The sequence below is a fragment of the Acanthopagrus latus genome, chromosome 21 (genome assembly GCF_904848185.1).
Source record: "Acanthopagrus latus isolate v.2019 chromosome 21, fAcaLat1.1, whole genome shotgun sequence".
Lineage (NCBI taxonomy): Eukaryota > Metazoa > Chordata > Actinopteri > Spariformes > Sparidae > Acanthopagrus > Acanthopagrus latus.
The window spans coordinates 4,145,096-4,166,506 of NC_051059.1; the positions used below are offsets into that span (position 1 = coordinate 4,145,096).

The 21,411-nt window shown below is 38.9% G+C and overlaps 1 protein-coding gene across 8 annotated transcripts in view; it reads left to right on the forward strand.

The window, feature by feature from the left end:
- Positions 1 to 21,411, forward strand: part of astn1 (astrotactin 1) — a 406,003-nt gene that overhangs the window by 169,432 nt on the left and 215,160 nt on the right. For all 8 annotated transcript variants that reach the window (XM_037083604.1, XM_037083606.1, XM_037083607.1 and 5 more), the window contains one exon: positions 15,911 to 16,077. In XM_037083604.1, coding sequence (XP_036939499.1) covers positions 15,911 to 16,077 — 167 coding nt within the window. The remainder of the gene's footprint in view (positions 1 to 15,910; positions 16,078 to 21,411) is intronic.

The window sequence follows — 21,411 nt, forward strand, 5'->3', positions numbered from 1 at the left end:
GAGCACAAATTGAATGAACGCAGCAGCACAGATTTGCCCCACACTTTTATTTATGTAATTTCGGCAGTGAGTGTGAACAATGATCATTCACAAAGGAGATATAGATTAGAACAGGCAGGTCACTTTAATTGATTAGTTTCTAATTTCTTGAGAAAACCGGGATGTAGATTGCTGGAAGATGGAACAGTTGTTGAATATCTGATGATTTAATTGATTTTGATTTCCTACCCTTTATTGATAGCTTATTGCAGTTTCTAAATGGATTGGTATTCACTTTGAATGAGACATCTTGTTATTATGCTGTTTATCTAACATCCTCCTCCTAGCACCATTGCAAGTGAGCTAAGTCATTGATCTTCACCCACACATACACACATCCTGGTCCTGTCCATCAGCACACGGCTTCGCTCCCAGCTGCCGTTGCATATATTACTGTGTGTTTTAGTAATTATCTTGTGACTGTCGAGCTTATAAATGAGCCTCTCATCCGTCTAATCAGGGTGGTAAACTGGCTGAGCCCCAGCGCTCTGATTCTACCCTAATCAATTAACACCTTGTCTGAGTCCGTGCTGCCAGTAGCTGTCCTGTCTGCATTTAATATCTTTCCTTGTGTCGACTGATGCTGGCGGTCTGCACCGACTGACCCGCTCCATCTCGCTGATATATTGCACTCCTGGGGAGAGGCAGTGCATGGCGCCTCTGGAAGTGAGAGCATAATAATCACAGGATGATTGTGAGATTAATTAGCTTCGTCTTGTCACTTGTCTCCCCTGCAAAATGGTGGAAAACAAGGATGTTGTTGACAGAGCATATTGCTGCGAGGATGGGATAGGACAACAATAGCTGGCTGCCATCCAACCAGCTCATCCAGTGTGTGTGGCGCTTTTTACATAAAACTACAGTAAACAGTAGATAGAGATGATTTGTGCTGTTTTAGTTTGTGTTGGTGCTGTATGTCGACTTTATGGACCTATCATGTGGAGATAAAACGGGGTGTGTGTAAAGGGTAAAAACAAGTGAAGGATTTAGACTGTTTGTCATGACAGTACAGTGGATCCAGAGGGCAGCTGTCCTAGTCTTATATTGAAACCTACATTTGTCTGTTCCCACTTATGATATATAACATCTTATCCATGATGAGTTGCACACATGCATGTGTGTGTCCATGTTTTGTATCAGCAGAAAATTGCTGATGTTCTTTCAGTTGAAACTTTTAGAAGTTAAAAGTCAAAGCATTTGTTTTGCTGTTCAGCTGAAGAAACATAGTTTGGCTCATATGTGCCTTGAACGTTACCTTGTCAGTTAAAATCTCTGCCTAAGTGATGTCAGGTTTCAGTGGCGATGGTGTTTGTTTAACAGTAAAGAACCATAAAGTCCCATGATCCAGTGCTACATCACAGCATCACATAACTAAATCTTATGTTTTCATTGTTTAAAGTTCAAGACCTGTAGCTTCAGAAACTCCATGTGTGATTAAAAAGGAAAGACATTTGGCAGAATAAAGTCAAATAAAGTCATAAGTCAAATAAATTGATATTGACCTTATTCATGGAGCATTTTATCTTAACTGTCACTATAAGGAGCTGAGAAAATCATAATCACTATTTCTATTATATCCCATACAAAGGCTTTACTTGGAGGGCCCCCAGAAAATACGGAGGTTCTACGGTCTGTTAAGTTTCATTCTTATCGAAAGTAAACCTCTCGCCTTGCGTTAATCACCTTTTTGACACACTTGTTTGAACAGCTTTCATTCATCGAGGTAGACAACAGTTTTTAATGCCTTTAAAATCTCCAACAAATACATTAAACACATTTATGTATTGGTGACATCACAGGTTTATTTTGTTCCTGCCCTGTTGTTTTGCCTCCTGGAATCTGTGTCATCTATGATGATAGCCCCACATGGGGCAAGCATGCACAGAAAGAATATAATTATTCCGACCAGAGAGAAACAAACACATTTAGGGTTTCCACCACCTCTCTCGATTTGAGTTGAAATTCATCGGGCCCTATCAGATCACTATGTTTACATTTCTTTTCTGATTTGACATTTATTCTGATTATTAGAGGAATATTGATTTGTGAGTGGCCTGTGTGTATATTGGAAACAATAAAGGTCTACTTGTTGTAGCATACAACATAAATTGGCTGATAACTGCCCTCATTTAAATGTCAATAATAATGATGAGATAAACACTGCAGTTTCATCAACCTGCAACTTCACAATAAAGTGACTTGCAGCTAATGGCTCTACAAACCGACACAGGTATAAGCGATCTCTGTCTGTCTGTGAGGCTCTCACCACCAGTCAAATTTGAGATTTCCCCATTAGTATTGCACTTTTAACTGTGCTAGTGACAGTGAGATTTAACTGATTGCTAATATGCTGCACTTCCATAAAGGATATGAAGGGAAAACTTTTAGTCCCTAGTATGGGCTTAGCTCAAAAAAAGCTCAATCCTATAATTTCCATATAGTAAATAGATAGTGTAGATAGCCAATATCTTTTAACTGTTCATTCCTTTGAACTCCCCATGAGATGTCAACTCAGTTGTGTGTTAAATCTGTTGAGTTTTCATAAATGAAACAACAGTAGCATGTTGTGTTACTAAATTATGGCATGAAATACTGAACTACCAGTCATGTTTTTCAGTGCCAATATGCTTTGACATGTTTATAATTCATAAGGTGACACATACTGCCTGAACATGTGACTACTACAGCTATACAATACAATTTTAAGGTCTGTCTTGGACAGTATATAGACTACCTATCACTGCAAATTATGAGTAATTTTGTCACACAATTCTAGCAATAACCACGGACCATAACCACCAAAGGGTCATCCTGTGACAGAGAAGTGGTACTTGTACTGTGCAGTTACAGTGTGTAGAACACAACTAAACCAAATGCAAACTACATTATGACACATTTTATCAAAACCAACGCAAACCTTTAACATGATGCACACAAAATAACACAATATGAAGTACACACAACAAACAACACTCTTTACTTACAACATAACACAACACACCACCCGTTCATGTCTGACCAGCCAAGTGATTTTTAATGATATTTCTGGACAGCAGCATACTTTATGCTGGCCAGAACAGTTCTTCTCACCACTTTGTATTGGCCTAGTTCCCGTTAGGCAGCAAAAACAATCTTGACTGGGATCACATTTTTGGACACTAAGCAGTGTTGAGTGGAGTCAATACCTGGCCAAGCCTAAAGAGGAGTAGGAGCACATTAGATTGTCACTACTGATGTTTCTTCTCCTCGAGTCATTGGATTTATGTGTCTCTGTGTGTGTGTGTGTGTGTGTGTGTGTGTGTGTGTGTGTGTGTGTGTGTGTGTGTGTGTGTGTGTGTGTGTGTGTGTGTGTGTGTGTGTGTGTGTATGTGTGTGTGTGTCACCCTCAACAATTATTAACTTTCTCTCACACCAATTAGGCTGAAGGGGGTTGTAGAGGTACAGACTTTTGGCAGCAATACTGCGTGACATGAAAGGGACAGATCAATGCCGATGTTCTGTAAAAAAATGTTAAAATTATATTTTTTTGGCCAGCTTGCCTTCACAGTCAACAGTTGGAGCAGCAGCTCTGACGCCGACAACATTTTTAGTTACATAGTTAGATTTATGTCCAGCGTCATCAATGAAGAGTAATGAAGCAACTCTGTTTCATTGTATCTGATCTGATTATCTGAGATAATTTCTTCATCATCATTCTGCATCATCCAGAAAAAAGTCCCTGCAAGCCCAGAAGTGTGTATTCTTGGTCTTATCCCAGAGGCGTTATCCTTTAGAACACATGAAAGAAAATTGGTCAACCTTTGCTTACTACACGCAAAACGTATTATTGCTAGACAGTGGAAAAGTGTTTGTTGTCCGTCTGTGAACCTATGGGTTAATGAACTATCCTCATGTATAGTGATAGAAAGGCTTACGTATGCCATTAAACACAAAAAAACACATTTTTCATCAAATATAGGATTCATTCATTACATTTTTGGAATCAAGACCTGGAAACATATGTTCTTAAATGTCACAATAATAATTGAGACTACACCTGTGCATGCGTTTTTGTTGTCTGTTTTTTTTTTTTTTTTGTTTTTTTTTTTTTTACTTTTTCAATTTTTTTTTCTAAATTTTTCATTTTTATTTTATTCATTATTATTATTATTATTATTATTATTATTATTATTATTTCTTATTTTTATTATTTGTTGTATGGGTAATGTTACTGTCATTTTTATTGTAAACCAATATTGCTATCATAGTTATTATCTTTGTTATTAGTTTATGTTTTTGGGTTTTTTTTTTCTTCTTCATTGTTATTGTTTTTTTATTTTATTATTGATACCGTATATATATATATATATATATATATATTTTTTTTTATCATTGACTGGCTCAGAGTTTGTGGGTGGGTATTTGGGAGGTGAGCAATCAGTGTTATCTTTTTCGATGTAACAGAATACATATGTTAAAAGAAATGCACCTTGTTTAAAATCAATAAAAATAAGGATACAAAAAAAGCTACCTTTCCACTAGTGTTGCACCGATACCGATACCAGTATCGGACAGGGCCCCGATCGGCACTAAAATGGTGGTATCGGCATCGGCGAGTACCAACAATTAGGGCGCCGATACCATTTACCGATGCTGGTGTGACAGAAGGCAGCCTTCTCTCTCCCGACACTAACTTTTACTTGTAGAACGGCTATGCTCATCACGCTCTGTGTTGTGTTATCACACGCGATCACTGTGCATGCCTGCCAAGCACGCCAATCAGCTATCGTTATTGACCTGCTCCAGACCAATGAGAGCGGGCCACTCTTAACCAATGCCGGGGCAGCTTTTTCATGCGGAGGAAAAACAAACCAGAAGAAAATGTCGGCGGTGTGGAAATACTTCAGCATAGATACAGCATTGAGTACAATAGCTATATGCAAGACTTGCGGCACGAAAGTTTCGAGAGGTGGAGTTAAACAGACCAGTTTCAATACAACGAACCTAATAAAACATTTGAAGACGAAACATGTGAATGAATACAAAGAGTTTGAGGCTGCAGCAACTGCTAGCAAGCAAGAGCGGGGTGTACAGCAGCAACAAACTCTGGTCAGTTCATTTCGTAGCAAGAAGTACATCCAAGTAGTATGCAGCTCTTCATATAAATGGTATCGGTATCGGTATGTATCGGCATCGGCCGATACTGCACGGTCAGGTATCGATATTGGATCGGGGCCCAAAAAATGGTATCAGTGCAACACTACTTTCCACACAGAGCTGAACATTGTCTTTTCATCAAACAGTTAATGATCTGTAAGATGATGAAATTGACAATGCACTGCTGTGAGCCATTTAAAACTATATATATATATATATATATATATATATATATATATATATATATATATATATATATATATATATATATATATATATATATATATATATATATATATATATATATATATTTAGTTGTTGCTTGAAGTGAGCAGGTGTGAGATCCTTTGCATGTTTGTCAGTGCCCCCCAGTGCTAGTGCTGTATGTCTCTGATGTAGCGATCCCTGACCTGTATATGAGTTTCACTTTGCAACCTTTGATAATCCTGTTGAAGAATCAGGTTCCTCCGAGACCAAAGAGTGTCTGGAAACAGCAGAAAAAAGCTACACCATCTCATTAGATCAGGAAACTTCAAACTTTAACTGAGACTGCAGCAGACACTTCCTGCACAGTATAAATAATGCTTTCATTTTAAAAGTAATGCTCACAACAAGTTTTTTAAATTTATTTTTAAGTTAACAAAGAAAGTTTTACAACTTATTTAGCGAAAAAGGATGTTTCATTTAAACTGATATCTTACATTATTTAAGTCCATAGTGTTTAATACATAACTCCCTGAAGGATTTGTGGTTGCAGTTGACAACAACATGCACTGTTGGATCATTAAAGTCCCGAATGAAAAGTGTGAGATTTTAATGCCACTAACAGTAAGCTATCAGCCCCAGCAGTCAGTAAATGAAAAGACCTCAGGTCAGAAAGTGTGATCTGGCTCTTTAAGAGAGGTCTTCAGTTGCAGCATGTCCATTCGACCTCAAGTGAACTCCCTGTTTTTTTTTTTTGTTTTTTTTTGCACTTAGTTGGGCAGGAGGTGAGAGGGGTTACTAAATGTCTTAGCTTTTCTGCACTGAACTTACTCACCATAACATCCACAGGAGGCCAGCATGAGGAGCAGAGCGCTCTGGGAAAAGCTGACCTTTGACACACACTGCTTATCTCATCACACTGGCTTGTGGAAAACTCTCAGGACAACTTTCTCTATTAGGAAACATGAAAGGATAGTTGAGATGTTGGAATAATGTTTTAGCCTACAGAGCGTGATTTCTTAAATAGACCTCCTCAGAATAGATAAGTTTCTCTGTGAACTTGACACAAATGCTCCTGTGGGCTTCTCTCACTGCAGTGCAGAAAAACCTTTTAACTTTCCGGCAAATATATCATCCCAGTTTTCTATTTGATGTATTAGTCAATATGTTTTTAACGCTATGCACAGACCTGTAATAGACTGTTTCATTGTAGATACTGCTCGGCCTTAAAGACTTAATACTGGCATTGGTTAAACCCATCAAAGCTAATCTTTATTTATCAAAATCATATATTTAGATTACATACTTTTCCCATTTAAAAAAAACAAAAAAAAAAAAAACAAAACATATTTTGATACCATGAATTGGCTTAAATGTAACTCTACACCTTTCCCTTCTTTCAGTATGCACAGTTACATGGAAACACTAAAAGGGTCCGTCTCTGTTAAAATTTCTTACCACCCCTCCACCATTCGTCTACAGCTAAATGATATTAGCATACCAGCTCAGCTTTTACTTTTACTTGTCAAAAACACAAACCTCTGCTTGTGTCGTGATTCCTGAATTTGTGTTGTGTTTTATGTTTTTATTTTCCATGCCTCTTGTGTCCTTTAAGTTCTCCTGTGTTTTCCTGTGGTTTTCCCTCTGTCTGTTAGGATTGTTCACTCCTTGTCTGGTCATTGTATGTATCCGTCAGCCTCAGATCCTGCCTCATGTTCATGTTCATGTTCATGCTCATGCTTTGTACTTTGCCTTTTCTTCGTGCCTTCTTGTACTGTTTTCTTTGCTACTTTGTTTTCTGGTTGTTGGACTTATTTAGTTTTCTGCCCTTTGGCTTTTGTGACATTCTGCCTCTTGTCCTGTGAGTACTGTGTTTGGGTTCACCTCCCCTTTCCATAGTCTTCCCCTTTAAACCTTGACGTGACAGCTTGTTTTATGTTTGCTAACTACTGTACATTGCACAATGGCACAAACTAATGTAGGAGTAATTCAGTGATACTAAAACAATGAAGAAGAGCAAATTGTACAAGTTGATATTTGAGTTAGTAAAAGTTAGATAAACCTTGCTTCTCATTAGAGTGCAGCTTTAGCTGCATGTTTCCGTCCAAACCCAGCCAAATCCGAGAGAGTAGTATGCAAGCCCAACCTGAACTTAACATGCATTTGGTTCGACAGGTTTTGTTTCTGTGTTTTACATCCCAACATGACTCCAGACTGAAGAATTTGAAACCAAAGATAGAACAAAGATTTCTGACAAGACATGGCTTGCAGTGTGCCAAAAAAAAAAAAAAAAAGTTTGGGTCGGGTCTCTATGCTCTAGTCCCAATCCTCACTTTTTACAAGTTAGCTACCTTGTTAAGATAACATCCAGATGAGCCATGAGGAACAGACTTTTTAACACCATAGAAGTCTCAGTCAGGCAGTGGCACACTACAATTCCAGAGCAGAAATGCTCAGCCTCAGCAGTGACAGCTTATTTTGCACCCAAGATGTCTTGTAGCATTTGGAAAGCCAATTCTCATCCCTAACACTTGATATATGGCAGCGTTGTCAGTTGCCTAATCCTTCATCTTATGATGCTGCATGTACCTCTCTAATGTCATCCCTTGAGCTCCTCTAGTGCAGCGTAAGAACAAGTAAGTCTGTGTTGGCAGCTGGGCCAACCACAGATTTCCCTTACTTTCTAGATGTGTAACCAGATGCAATGCAACAAGTATCTTCCAGAAAACACTGTTTCAATGTGTGTAGCATTACCCTATATTTTACTGGATTGTTCTACTTGGTAACAGCAGGCACCTGCAAGTGTTGTGGTCATGGAAAACCTGTATACACTGTTGCCAACCTATGTGGCTGCATGACACATCGTAGCAAAGTTTGGTGGTGGCGCAAAAGCCTCTGTATGTCTTATAAAATGTATAAACATATGATCTGGTGACCACATCCATTTTACACAGTGAGTAGTCAGTTGTACAGAAGTAGGCAATATTGTATTTATTTTATTTTTTTGCTCCACATATGTGTAGAACTGAGTGCAACAGCATAGGCCTTAAAAGTAAGACTCTCCTGAAGGGTGTGTTCTTGTCCCCATTTGTACCATTCATAAAAGGTGTTGCCTTTTGTCTTTTAAATACGGTTGGATAACAAGATGTGGCCCAGTTGGCTTGAAGCTTACATATGTCTTAACAATGCTTGTAGTTCCCCTTTGCTTCTGAATACAATAGCCATTATTTATACAGCCACAAGAGGTCCTTGTCAGGTCAACATAATTTGCTTTTGGCATAACAACACATAACCAAAGCTGTCAGTTTCGTGGTGAGGCCAGTCTCTAAATGAAATAAAACAGCAATATAAACAGCTGCATTCTCTGAGCCACAGGCAAGGAAACATAATAAGGCTCTGCATTGGAGTTAAAACCCAAAGGCTACTTTTGATATGACCTTCTCACTGCACACAGAAAGTACACAGCAAGAAGATATACGTCAACATAAATTCAGTGAACGCATTTTACGCAAAATAGCATGTTACCATAACATAATACATTTATTTTAAAGAGTTTCTTAATTCACGATAAAACCATTGCACACTCTCAGTCGGTATCTTTGTGTCATTGTCGTCCTGCACCGATCTGCCTTTCAGACAAATTTGAAGTTCATAGCTTATTCAACTGCTCTTGCAGGGATTTGATGCTGTTTGGTGGTGGCACACTACTGATTCCCTTAAGCCTCAAAAGCACTGCAGGAATTTATCTCCATTAAGAAACAGGATTAAAAAGACATGGTGGTTCAAGGGGTTTTCCAGAGCAGGCTTTGTACTGCTGGCTTCTTCTAAAGCAGGGCAGACAGTACTCTCACTCACTGTCCACTTATTAAATGGTCCAAGATAAATGGTGATTACTTTGCCTTTGCTTAGTGACTGTGGATGATTATTATCTGGTAACCTGTGCATCATCTGTAAATGCCACACCTGATACCAGAGTAGTTTCTTATTGGTTTGGTTGTAGCACCTTGACCACAGACTCCAATAATGTTAAAAGTAACATTTGTAAGACTTCTGAATTAAAATGTCCAAAAATGATGAGACCTACATTTTTATTGAGTTCTGTACTGTACTACATTATCCCGAGTGTCTCCAACAATGTAAAGTAATGATGTGTTCCATTTAGTCACCTTAATTGACTTTAAATTTCATTCCAAACAGCATGTTGCCTTTACTGTAAATTAGCCTTAGGATAGCAATCAATGGCACGCACAGAGTGTATGTTTTGCTGTGTGTTAGAAGTCAAGTCAGTCACTCAAATCAAGACTCACTAGATACTCCAGCTCTCCCCTTTTTTGCCCCCTCTACTTTATGCATCATACTTATACATCAACATCTATACATGGATATAAAAAGGTTGATAAATTGGACTGAAGATAACTCCACTTTTTAATCCCAAAGTTGACACATCTCCTGGCCCTACTCAACTCTCAACAAAGGTCTTTTTTTTTTATTTTTATACAGCCTGTGTTGGCAGATTTAACAGTGTATTTGACCTACATACAGATCAATACAGTCCCTGGTTTTCATCCTAAATCCTCATAAGAGAAATGTTTTAAGCCACTAAACATATCAAGCCCACATCTGTAGCATACACTGTCAAACTAGCATCTTCCAAACGATTCTATCTGATTCAGTTGTGGAAGCAGCTTCATTTTACCGTCTTCCGTTTAAGAACAGTGTCAGCTTTTCAAAATCGCTTTAATGGCATTGTGTTACCTGAGACTGAGAGGTTTAAGGTGCTGCTGTCAGTGACTGTGCGTCTGTCTGAACACAGTTCATCAGCAGTCATTCAAATGATGTTACATCAACACTTTGATCTATGGCAAGCCTCAATACAAGAACCTCAGTCAGTCTGAATAGATGCTAGTTTGTGTCACAGTGCCAGGTACTTAACATTGTGTAGCTGCATTCAAATGGTGTATATGCCTCAGAGCCAGTTGAGCTTTTGAACTATAGATAATATTGAACGTTGTGGTATGGAGGCAAGGTTTAAAAGTTCACTTGTTTTCTTCTTTATCTCGATCATAGTGAAGTCAACGGCAGGGTTCTCAATCTTTAAAAAGGTGTTTTGGGCAGTAAAGTGAGATCTCATAATCCTTTTGATCCTTTTGATCGGAAATGTCACATGGATATCATATAATCTTAGATGGTATTGAAAAAAAAAAAAATATCTACCTATTTCTTAAAAGGCTAAAATTTAGAAAGTACCTGTGCTCACTTCCTCTACCTAAGCCTTTCAATACATATTTTAAGAACTTTTAATCTGGATTATTTCTTCATTATGCCAGTAACGCTGAGTCAAAGTGTTCCATCTTCCATGGCCACAGACTCATTTCAAACAAAACAACCAGGAGAACTTTTTAATCAGATAAAAATTTGAAGGATTTGGGGACTGCTCACTTGGGGAGTGGTTTTATACAGAGGATTACCAATGATTTACCCAGGATTATAGACTCGATTTGTGGAAATCTCAAGTGATAACAATCCACAGACAAAGACTTCAGCGGGTGCATATTCTTAATGATTATTATCCTAAGGACAGCAGTAAAATGGCCCAGAGTTTTATCGCTATTCTGGCATGTCAAAAGCCTATTATGGCAGTCAATAACTAGAGCTATCTGTGGCTGCCAAGCTATAGTGCAGCGACCTGTCAATACAAATTCAACTCAGCCTGCACCACATATCCACACATCCATAGACTGCACTGGGTTCCATTGATTTTAAGGCTACATTCAACAGATGTGTGAGGAGATTCAATGTATCATGTGCTCTTTACATTCCAGGTAAAAAATCATTTGTCACAACAGCCCCTTACAGAGTGACCAAATCAATATGAGTTTTTCAAGGGAGCAAAACCAGGGACCACTCATTCAACTTGTGTTTCCCTGTTTTGCAATGGTGCTACAGCAATTGTATAGCTGTTCTAGAGATCTTTACAGGGTACTTTCACCAAGGTAGTTATACATTACTTCAATCCACCCCCATTTATTAAAACAACCAGTAATATCAATTGAATAATTTAACAGCAGTGTATGTTTGTTACACGTATTTGGGATTTAAAATCCTGCACAAATGAAATAACTTTTTTTTAAAATGATTTGGGTTCTTCGCTGACAAACATGAACAAGGTCCACAAGTGAACTGCAATTATACATTTTCACTGATATACTTTAATAAATTGGTTTCATGTCATGCAGTTGAGTAGGTCTACAAACTTTTGCCAAATGAGAATTTACAACCTCCCAAGCCAATGTGAATGCAAAGTAGTAATGGTCCAGAGACAGTGCCCCTATACTTAGTCTGCAAAGTAGTAATTTGTCACTCAGTGCACTCTGTTTGTCACAGTCAGATAGGCTAGAAGCTGCCAACACTTTCCACAATCGATAAGAAAAGTGGAATTTGTATTCCTGAACTACATTGCACTTAGCCTGATCATGCACGTTCTGATGTTTTTTACATTTTTTTCTGTCAGGATCATCAGCAAATCAGCTCTGCTATCATCTGACTAGCATTGTGATGGTGACACCTGCCCTCTTTATTTGAATTAAAATGCGAATGGACAACTTCCGCTATCTCTTGAAACCCTGGAAGTTCTTGGAAGTCTCCAGATCCAGACACAACACATCTCTCTCCAGATGTTCTCACTGTGGTCCCACATTTCCCAGTCACCTGAGCCACCTGATCCAGCTGATTGCCACACCCACTTGCTAATTGGGGTCCAATTTTAGAAAAAGAATCCTCCTTTGCAATAGAAAAATCTTCCAGCTACTAGAGACATTCCTAAAATGCCTCATGGCCTATCATATATCAGATCTTGTGTCTAATCTTAAATGAAGAAATTCTCTCTAGAGCATTTTACTTGATACTTCAATCGGAAATCATCCTGTCATGCCTGTATCCATAACTAGAATTTACATTAGACTGTCTGTAGGCTATCCTTGACAGCTGCCTTTGCTAACTAGCAAGGACAAATGGACAGAAACAGAGGGGCACTATTTTTTAGCTTCATAAATGTCGATCTTAATATCTTTTGAAACAGGCTAACATTGATGTTAGCTTCTCCAATGGGCAAATACCATTAGTTTGCCATTCAGTCATACTGTGTCAGTGTTCATGTTTCATTAATTTCAGATGGAATGGTTCTGTGATAGCTAAATTCCTATCTAAAGATAAAATGAATATTTTTCCCACTAAATATTATCGGTGAAACATGTTTAATACCAAATGTCCTTAATGTCATCATAAACTTAGACATGGTGAAGATATAAATTCCAACCCAGGGAGTGTCTGTAATAAGGCCTCCGCTCCTTATTCCTTTATTTTGTCATCGAGTTTGTGTTACTGTTATCGAGCCCACATATCTTGCCACATCACTTGTTCTGGCCCCTTGCCAAAGCTTTCCTGCCTAGACCTGCCTGTCAGTGTCCCGTTCCTGTCCCTGTCAGCCTGTATAACCTTTTACTGTACCTAATGTGTGTCTTTGACCTTCCTTATACCATTGCCTTTCAGATTTGTTTGTATGTGTGAGTGCTGACTTGTTGCCAAATGTAAGCCTGAGAGCTAGTTCTTAGTAGGGTCTGTTGAATTCAGTTCGCTTTGCCTGTGCCTTCATTTGATCCCCTTCCCCTCTCTTTCTCTGAGATGAGCAAATAAACGCACACCAGCAGACATTAATGGGAAGTACTTCATAATTCAACTGAGTCTTTTTCAACTTCTATCATAATTATCCTGATGAAACAGTGAAAACACGTCTTTGCTCCCTCCACAGTTCCGCTTCTCTCCATTTTTAAAATTCTATCAACAATTCCTTTTTAACTTGTGTGAGATGAGTGTGAGATTTTGATTAAGTTCTGGTATTATAACCTTAAAAATGATGTGATATGGCAAGGAGATTGAAAATTAAAATATTGTGTCATTCATAATACGGGAGACAACAGAGGTACACTTAAGCCAATTTCAGTCGTCATAACTATTCAAAATCCAATCAGTGTTAAAGAAAAACAAAGGACAGAACAATGTCAAAACTTCAGATTGTACACTTTTCATGAGAACAGTGGCTCAGGCTGAGAAACATGTGGAAAGGAAATTGCCATTGATTGCAAGCAGTCGTGGCAGCATCAGAAGTGTAAAGGTATGGTCACATTACATTTCCATCCTACAGAATTTCTCTGCACTCAACCGAGACAAAGGACTGGAATCCTTAATAAATGTGGGCTTTATTAGCCAAATGAGCCACCTGGACCCTCTGATGAATACAGTGGGCCTAAATAATAAAATAAGTAGTTGCTGATGCCTCAGCACTTAGAGGAAACCAGATGTCTTGTCTTTGTTCTGGAGGTAGCTGTGCCTCGTTAAAATGCACTCCATCAAAATTTTCTTTGAAGTAATAGCTGACAGAAAACATAATATGAATTTGACTTGACAGGTCTCTGAAAAAACTGCCTAGGAAATACTGCACAAGACTTAAGAACGAGGGAGCCGGGGTGAAGTCAGGTCTCGGATGTCTTTTTGTGAATTCAGCTCAGCACAGAGCACATTTCAATTAGGATTGCTGTCCACCGCTCTATTAAAACTTTATCATTTAGAGTCTTCTTCATTAATTTCTTGAAGTTAATCGCTGTCACCTATTGCTGTTTCACACATTGCAAAACTGAAGGATTTCATTTCACCCATTAGACATGCAGACGGTTTTCTCTGCATTGTATGGAAATGTAATTTAAACCTGCAGTATGCCATTTCATCACTGTTCTTGTCATTCCTTGTGTTACAGTAAACAGTCGAGTGATGGTGCTAGGCAAAAGCTCTTTGATTTCTAACATACATGGCAACATTTTAAATTCCATTTATGAATTCTAAATATGACTACAGAGTGAAAAATGGACTTGCTGTGGCTGAATGTTTAATGATTGAAGCAGAGGTAGAAACAATGCAACAGCCTGACGGAACTGATAAACCCTAACAAGCATTGATCCATTGTGCTATCTTTGATTGATTGATTTTGTAATCTTTCACCAACTTAAGAACATTTTTGTATAATAAAAAAATAGATAAATAAATAATAAAAAAAAAACAATCAAATGTACTTGTATCGCTTTTCAAACAAATCAAAAATGCAATTCAAATCTTAAGTGATTGAAGAAAAACATGTGCTATTAAGAATACAATGGGTTTGGAGATTGTATATCCAACAATTGCAATAAAACAAATAGTTAAAATGATAGAAGATAAAGAATGAAAGATAATAACAAGCAATAAAAATAATAGCATGACTGCCTGCCATCGGCCTCCTATTTCAAGTGGCACCCTCCTCCCTTATGATTTGGGATAGGGTCAGGGCAAAGTGAAGCAAATTACTGCCTTGTGTCCCTCGCGTGAGTTTGATCACGGGATCATTTGTGTATTAACACTACTTGCACAGTTGTTTATTCACCACAAACAGCCAGATTTCTTTACTGTACATTAGCAAACAAAGGCACACGTGTCTGTGTCTGAATTCAATTGACCGTCTTCATGATATCAGCAATCACCAGATAATCTGGTTCTCTGGTCTTTTCTCTTCCCCCTCCCAACTCACCTGTTGGCAGTTAAAATGACTGTACATAAACACCCACCAATAGCGGTCCACTTTGCGGGTCACTGATGCAGTCAGGTTTATACACTGGAGTGGAGATAACTAATCTTTGAGCTCTCTCCACATTGGTCAGTGACTCTGGAGCAGGGCACAATCTGGTGCATGCCAGGTAGTTTATTCCTCCAGAAGATTAGGCTCTGTAGCAGACACTCTCCTCCAGAGCTGGCCAGCTCTGAGCAGTCGATCTGTGGCTGCACCTTTGATGCAAAATCGTATCTATCCACATCTTTGCATTGACTTTGTATGTGCATTTGATTTTTAAAACCCCCTTTGCAACATGAAACACTAACAACAACTTGCAAAAGAAGTTCCACCTGACACTGTTTGGCAGTACGCTTCCTTTGACTATTGTAACTGTTTTTTTGCAAACATGCAAACGAGCAAGAATGTTTTTTTTTTTGTTTTTGTTTCTCTACATCTCCTAAATATATAATATGTGTTTTTCCTCAGTTTATTGGTTAACGTACTGTTTGTGTAAACAACTTTTGTATTCCAGACCATTTGCCTTTCACTTCCTATGCCCTCTCTTCAGTGTTAAAGCTTGTAACATTGCTCCTTCTGTTGCTGCCTCCTGCTATTTTTTAGGCTGATAACATGACCATTTGACATAAAACATTTGCCATTTGTAGCTTTACAAAATGAGCTCAGTGCTCACAGAGGCTGCACTAATAGGGACAGAAATCCGACTGTTTACATTCTGTGCCACAGATGTTATCGAGTCTGCTTACCTGTCCCATCTGGGATTAGTGTTAATGTGGCAGCTTCTCACACTTTAGGCGGCACTAAGAATGTCTCCTCAAATGAAGTAAAGATCTGTAATTACTGACATTAGTCGTTTAAAGACACTTCTTCCTCCCACAGTGCCCTCCGGGCTTGAGTCCTATGAAGGATGGGACTGGGTGCTACGACCACCACATCGGCATCGACTGCTCTGATGGTTTCAATGGAGGATGTGAGCAGCTGTGTCTGCAGCAGCTGGCTCCTCTGGAGGATGACCCGACACTGTACAACATCCAGATGTTCTGTGGGTAAGAAAGAACAGATTCAGCTGGTTAATGTTTTTAATGGCTATAATTATTTAATTGTGTTACTCGTGCTGTGGAGTCTTATCACCTATCATCACCTAGCATCTAGTTTTGGATGTTTGGGATGTTTGCATTGTAAGAAACACTACTTAAAATCCACCTATGAATTAAGGAGCAGTTTATGCAAATTATGTATCTTGACTAGTCATTTGGTGTTATGATGAAATGACCTTGAGTCAACACTTTCCAATAGATGCTTTATTCATGATATATGTTAATTGTAAATGCAGCAGTTTGAGATCAAACATGAATTCCCCAAGAGTTTCAATACAGCTTTGAAAATCTACAGCTTATCATTAGTTTTCCCAGCCTGTAGGATGAGGGAACCTTAAAGAGTTGTCCATTCAAAACAGTGTTTGCCAACATCTAGTGATTGGCGAGTTGTAAATTCACTCCCTGCTCATACCTGCTAGTGTGATTCAATTCAGATATCCATGTGCTGTGGAACTAAATTCCCTAGAAATAAATGAAATACATTTGCTTGGTTAGGGCAGAGCCAAGCTTAAACTGGCCTACTGAAACAAAGAAAAAATGCATCAGTGTCACATCGGTTGGAACAAAGCAAACAGCTTATTAGTGAGACAGCACCCGGAGGAGGGTTGGTAGAGTAAGGGCACATTTTACAGTGGTTGGTCATCTTGGTTGTAACTGATGGGCATGGAAGTGGGAAATAGGGGTACTGATGGGTCTGCAGCACCCCCCAAAGTAATTAAATGCACCAGTTAATTAAAAGGGGGGAAATAAAACTCATGCTGTTCCCCTACCTTTTCAGCACACCAGTATCTGTGGCACAAAAAAGGTTTTACTTTTAATTCACTATTTTTTTAGTTATCAATGTGTATTTGTTGTCCATTGATAACACTTGACACAGGACATAGTTAAACCAAGTCAGCTACAGAGAAAATAATTACACTGTAATGAAGTGGCGCTGCTGTCTCCATTGTTTTCAATGCAAATACAAGGGATGGCAGCGGCTGTGAATGCCAATGCTTAGCTCTTTGTCACTGTGTCTGGAGATATGATGAAGTTTATCAACATCACATTCCGTGACCATGGCAACCTAATAGACCACAGTGAGGACAGCAATACAGGAACTCATTGTACTGACTAAAACTGATGGCTAATTTCACCAGCAGAGAAAAAAGACAGATCAATGAAGATAAACAGCAGGAACATCAGCTTCACGCCAGATTATCCAGTCCAGTTTAGTCCAGATTATGAACAAAACAAACAAACAAACACAAAAAAAGTCTGTTTCAACAGTAACTTTGTAGAATTATTAGGTCCATCAGTGCATGAAGTGCAGTGCAGACGAAAGTTTCTGTGAATACTGACAGATGGTGACAGCTATCTCACATGTGTGGGTCCAGTGTGGCATTGCTGTGCATCAGTAGGTCCGTGTATAGGCTTATCCTCACTGTACTAAATTATTATGAACTTAGATAAACTGGTGATGGGTCAGTTCTCTCACCCACGTACATGCGCTGCCACTCCTAAGAGAGTTGGACGATAATTAGATCTTGACGGAGAATGATGTCAGACAGGTATTAGTTGCATCATAGTAGCCCTTTTCAGCTGCCATTTGTTGGATAATGAGCTACTTTTAAACTAGTTATAGTAGTTCACACAGTAAACTGTAGCAGGATGAATCTCCTGAGACATATTCAAGATTATTTTCTTTGTATCTGCTCTGAACACTTTCCCCTAGTCTCAGCTGCAGAGGCCAAACATAAGCTCCTGCGGGGAACACTATGTACTTGCAATTTTTTGAGCAGATGCTTTAAAACACAGAGCACTGGCTGAAATCTTTTATACAAATATATGAAGAAAAACAAAACAAACAAACCAAAAAAACAAACAAACTGCACAACCTGCTTTTCCTTTATGTTGCTGCTGGTGAAGGACACCTCTACAAAGTTCGGATTTATTTTTACTTTCTTAATACAGAAGACACAAATTGGAAAATGCATTTCACCTTCTGCTTTTAACCCAATCTTCAGCTTGAAGCTGAAGCTGAAGAGTATCTGTGTCTTGATGGGACTTCATTAAAACGCCAGTGGCAGAGACAACCCAATCTGACACGTAAAGTCATTGCTTATGGTCAGCGCTTCATTTGTAAATGACAAGGCTCTGGGACACAGAGAGGGTGCTGCTCCAGCAGGTCAGGGGGAGAGAGAGCATCACAGATTGCATCAAAAATTCACAGTGCCTGGAGCACACTGACTATTGCAAGGGCGATAGCTCTAAAAACAATAATTAAAAAAAAAAAAAAAAGATATCTCTCATATACTGTCCCTGATCCCCTTTCCTGTCCACCTGTGGACTGCCAGAATGGGGAGAAATGGAATTAGAGTTGAAGGTTTATTTATAGCCACAATAAGCAGCAAGCTAAGAAACCAAATTAAGTGACACGTTCTGGCTGTCTATCTATCAATCGATCGCTGTTGCCCCAATTCAGTATGGTGGGCTGCGGCAAACTGACATGCATACTCTGATTAGACATTCGTTCCACTATTTAAAAGCAACTTTTTGCCAACTTTCTTGTGGGGCTTAAAGTAGTCATAAAACAAAAACATCTAGACACAAAGAAGCATTAAACCCAGTGCTAGCATAGCGCACGTGATGTGCGCAAAACTCACATGCTTTGGGTATCAGTGAATGACCTCACATATGAACTGCAGTGCATCCAAAAAGACAAACAGGCGAATAATGAGACACTTTCATGGGGCATAAAAATAATGAAAGAACCTTAACTACTACAGAGAATGTGTTTACAGTTTTTGATTGTGGCAAACGATATGCTGGATCAAATCAAATAGATGCCAGTTCCAATCTGTGAGGTTTTGGATCCTTTTCAAGCACGATCCAGCACAACTTAAAGCCCTGTTATGACACAAGCTTTGGGCTTTGCTTGTTCTCTGCATGATTCAGGTGAAGGTTGCGTGTAGTATCTTAGCCCTAGCCAGCATTAGTTTTCATAATTGATTTGCCAGGATATGGTAGTCGGCCAACAAATGTTCAGAGCATGAGTTATTGCATCTTAATCAGGTGACATTCATAATTCAACAAAAATCTAAATAAAAGTGGATACAGTTAAACAACATTTCCAGAGAGTGGATATTAACATTTAATGGCAATGGAATGAAACCAATGATTCCTCTTTGCAGATTTTAGTTTTTGCTAGTTGTGCTGGTCTCAGCCAATCACAACACAGCCCGATGAACATGGTTTTGGCTATTTGGAGGTAAAATGAAAAGTATGGTTCACTTTACCCGGCTCGCGTGTAGACATTTTTGATGACTATAATACTTTTTTAACAGCTTATTCATATCTCCTCTGGTCATGTGTCTTTGCTAGAGCTGACCAAAAGGTTAACACATTTTGTTACATACAGAATTATGAAAATTGAAATGCCTCTGCATTCCTGGCAGCTTGTTTCCACCCACCCACAGTCATGAATTAATCTATAAAAGCCAGTGGTTGTAACATTCTCAGGATTTATCTTTCCTCCATAGATTACAGGTTTTAAACTAATGCATTTGTCATTAAATATGAATAGTGTGTAAGAAGATGTTTAAGGTTTTTACGTAATGACATTAATATGCAAAAAGAAGTTCAGGCAGTAGGACTGAACAATATAATGACTTGCAATATACAATTATATACTAACCTTTTCCACTGCAGACATTCGATTTGCTGTAGCGGGGAAGCCATAGGTGTTACTAATAATGAATGCTTTGTTGCATTCAAGTGTCCCAGTAAACCATGACAGTGTGACAGGACATTAACAGGACCATGACACTGAAGCATGTAAAAGAATTCTGACATCATTAATTTCTCATTTGTATTCTCATTTCTGCTTTTACTGCTGTGAAATGTCAAATTAAAAAATACAAATAAAAAATAAAGCTGCGAGCAGCGATGAACGGGCCCCTATTGCCTGATTGTTGTGTACACATCTCTTAACTGTCCGTGTTTTGGACAGTGCAGGAAGGGTTTAATGTCATTTCCCATGTCCAACATGTGGCACTGTGACTATTACTGTATATTGTTCTATGTGTTCAGGGCTGAACTCTTATCAATCATGTGAAGTTTGGTCCGGATATAAAGGAGGAAGTTGTTCCTTGATATGATTACGTGGTCAGCTCCTGCCAGTATGAAATAATGTGTGCTGAATCAGAGGAACTGTCTGCAATCTAAAAAAACAAAACACGTGAAAAATCCCTCGAACAAATTTGTGGTCAGTTGTGTTTTGATATTTAATTGGCTGCAATGCTGTTAGAATCTGCACTCACCTTTTAGTTGCATGTCATCTTGTAGTGTAAAGCCCTTTTTAGATAGAAAAGGCTGCACATTTGCTCCAAGGTAAGGGCGGCAATGTGCCGGCCTGTCTTTCTAAAACCGAGGCGTAATATTCCTCCTTTTCTAAAAGCCGCCTCTGAGGCAGGCGTAAACATGTGACGTGACATGAAGCTCGAAGTTGGGCTGTGAACAGTGACATAGAATTTTTCTTCAAAATAAGAGCTTTACATTGCACCCCATTGCAGTTCAGAACTGGGTTCTAATCAGGGGATAATTTGAAAGTAGCAACCGTTCTTAGCTTGACGTAACAGCAAAAAGCTAACACAACCAAACAGCTACAGAGACCGAGGAGACGCTGCATCTCCTGGATCTCTGCAGCTGTCCAGATGTTCATCTTAATGTCTGTGGAGTGATGGACTGACTGCTGTGATCAGCTGTTTCCTGGTTTTAAAACTCCCCGGCTGTGGGTCGCACAACAGTGCAGGTCACCGTCACCTCCACCCACCTCACGCAGTTTTTTTAGATAGCAGGCGAGGCGGAGATAAGTGTACCCTCTGTCTAAAACCACAGACCGAGCCACCAAAAGGACGGGCAAATTAGCGGCTTGGTGCTCCGTCTGAAAACAGCTTATGATATGGAGGAAAAAAACTATAAATGTCATGTAAATAGGATGTTTGTCTGAATTCCTGTGTCCAGTAGGTGGCGCTATGGATATGACACAGTACTGATGCATGGAGGTATCCAGGGTAACATTGTATACATGTGTGATGAATTTGGTGTACATGGGAAATTGTATGTTGAAGTTATAAGGACTTGTTGCTTTATGGCGAAGCATGAAAATGGAGCACACCATGACACCCATCATGTTTGACATAGGTGAAAGCTTTTGATAACTTTATATGTTCAAGGTCTGAGGATGATACTGAGTGAATCATGACACATATGCATACCGAATGTCATTCATATATATGCATA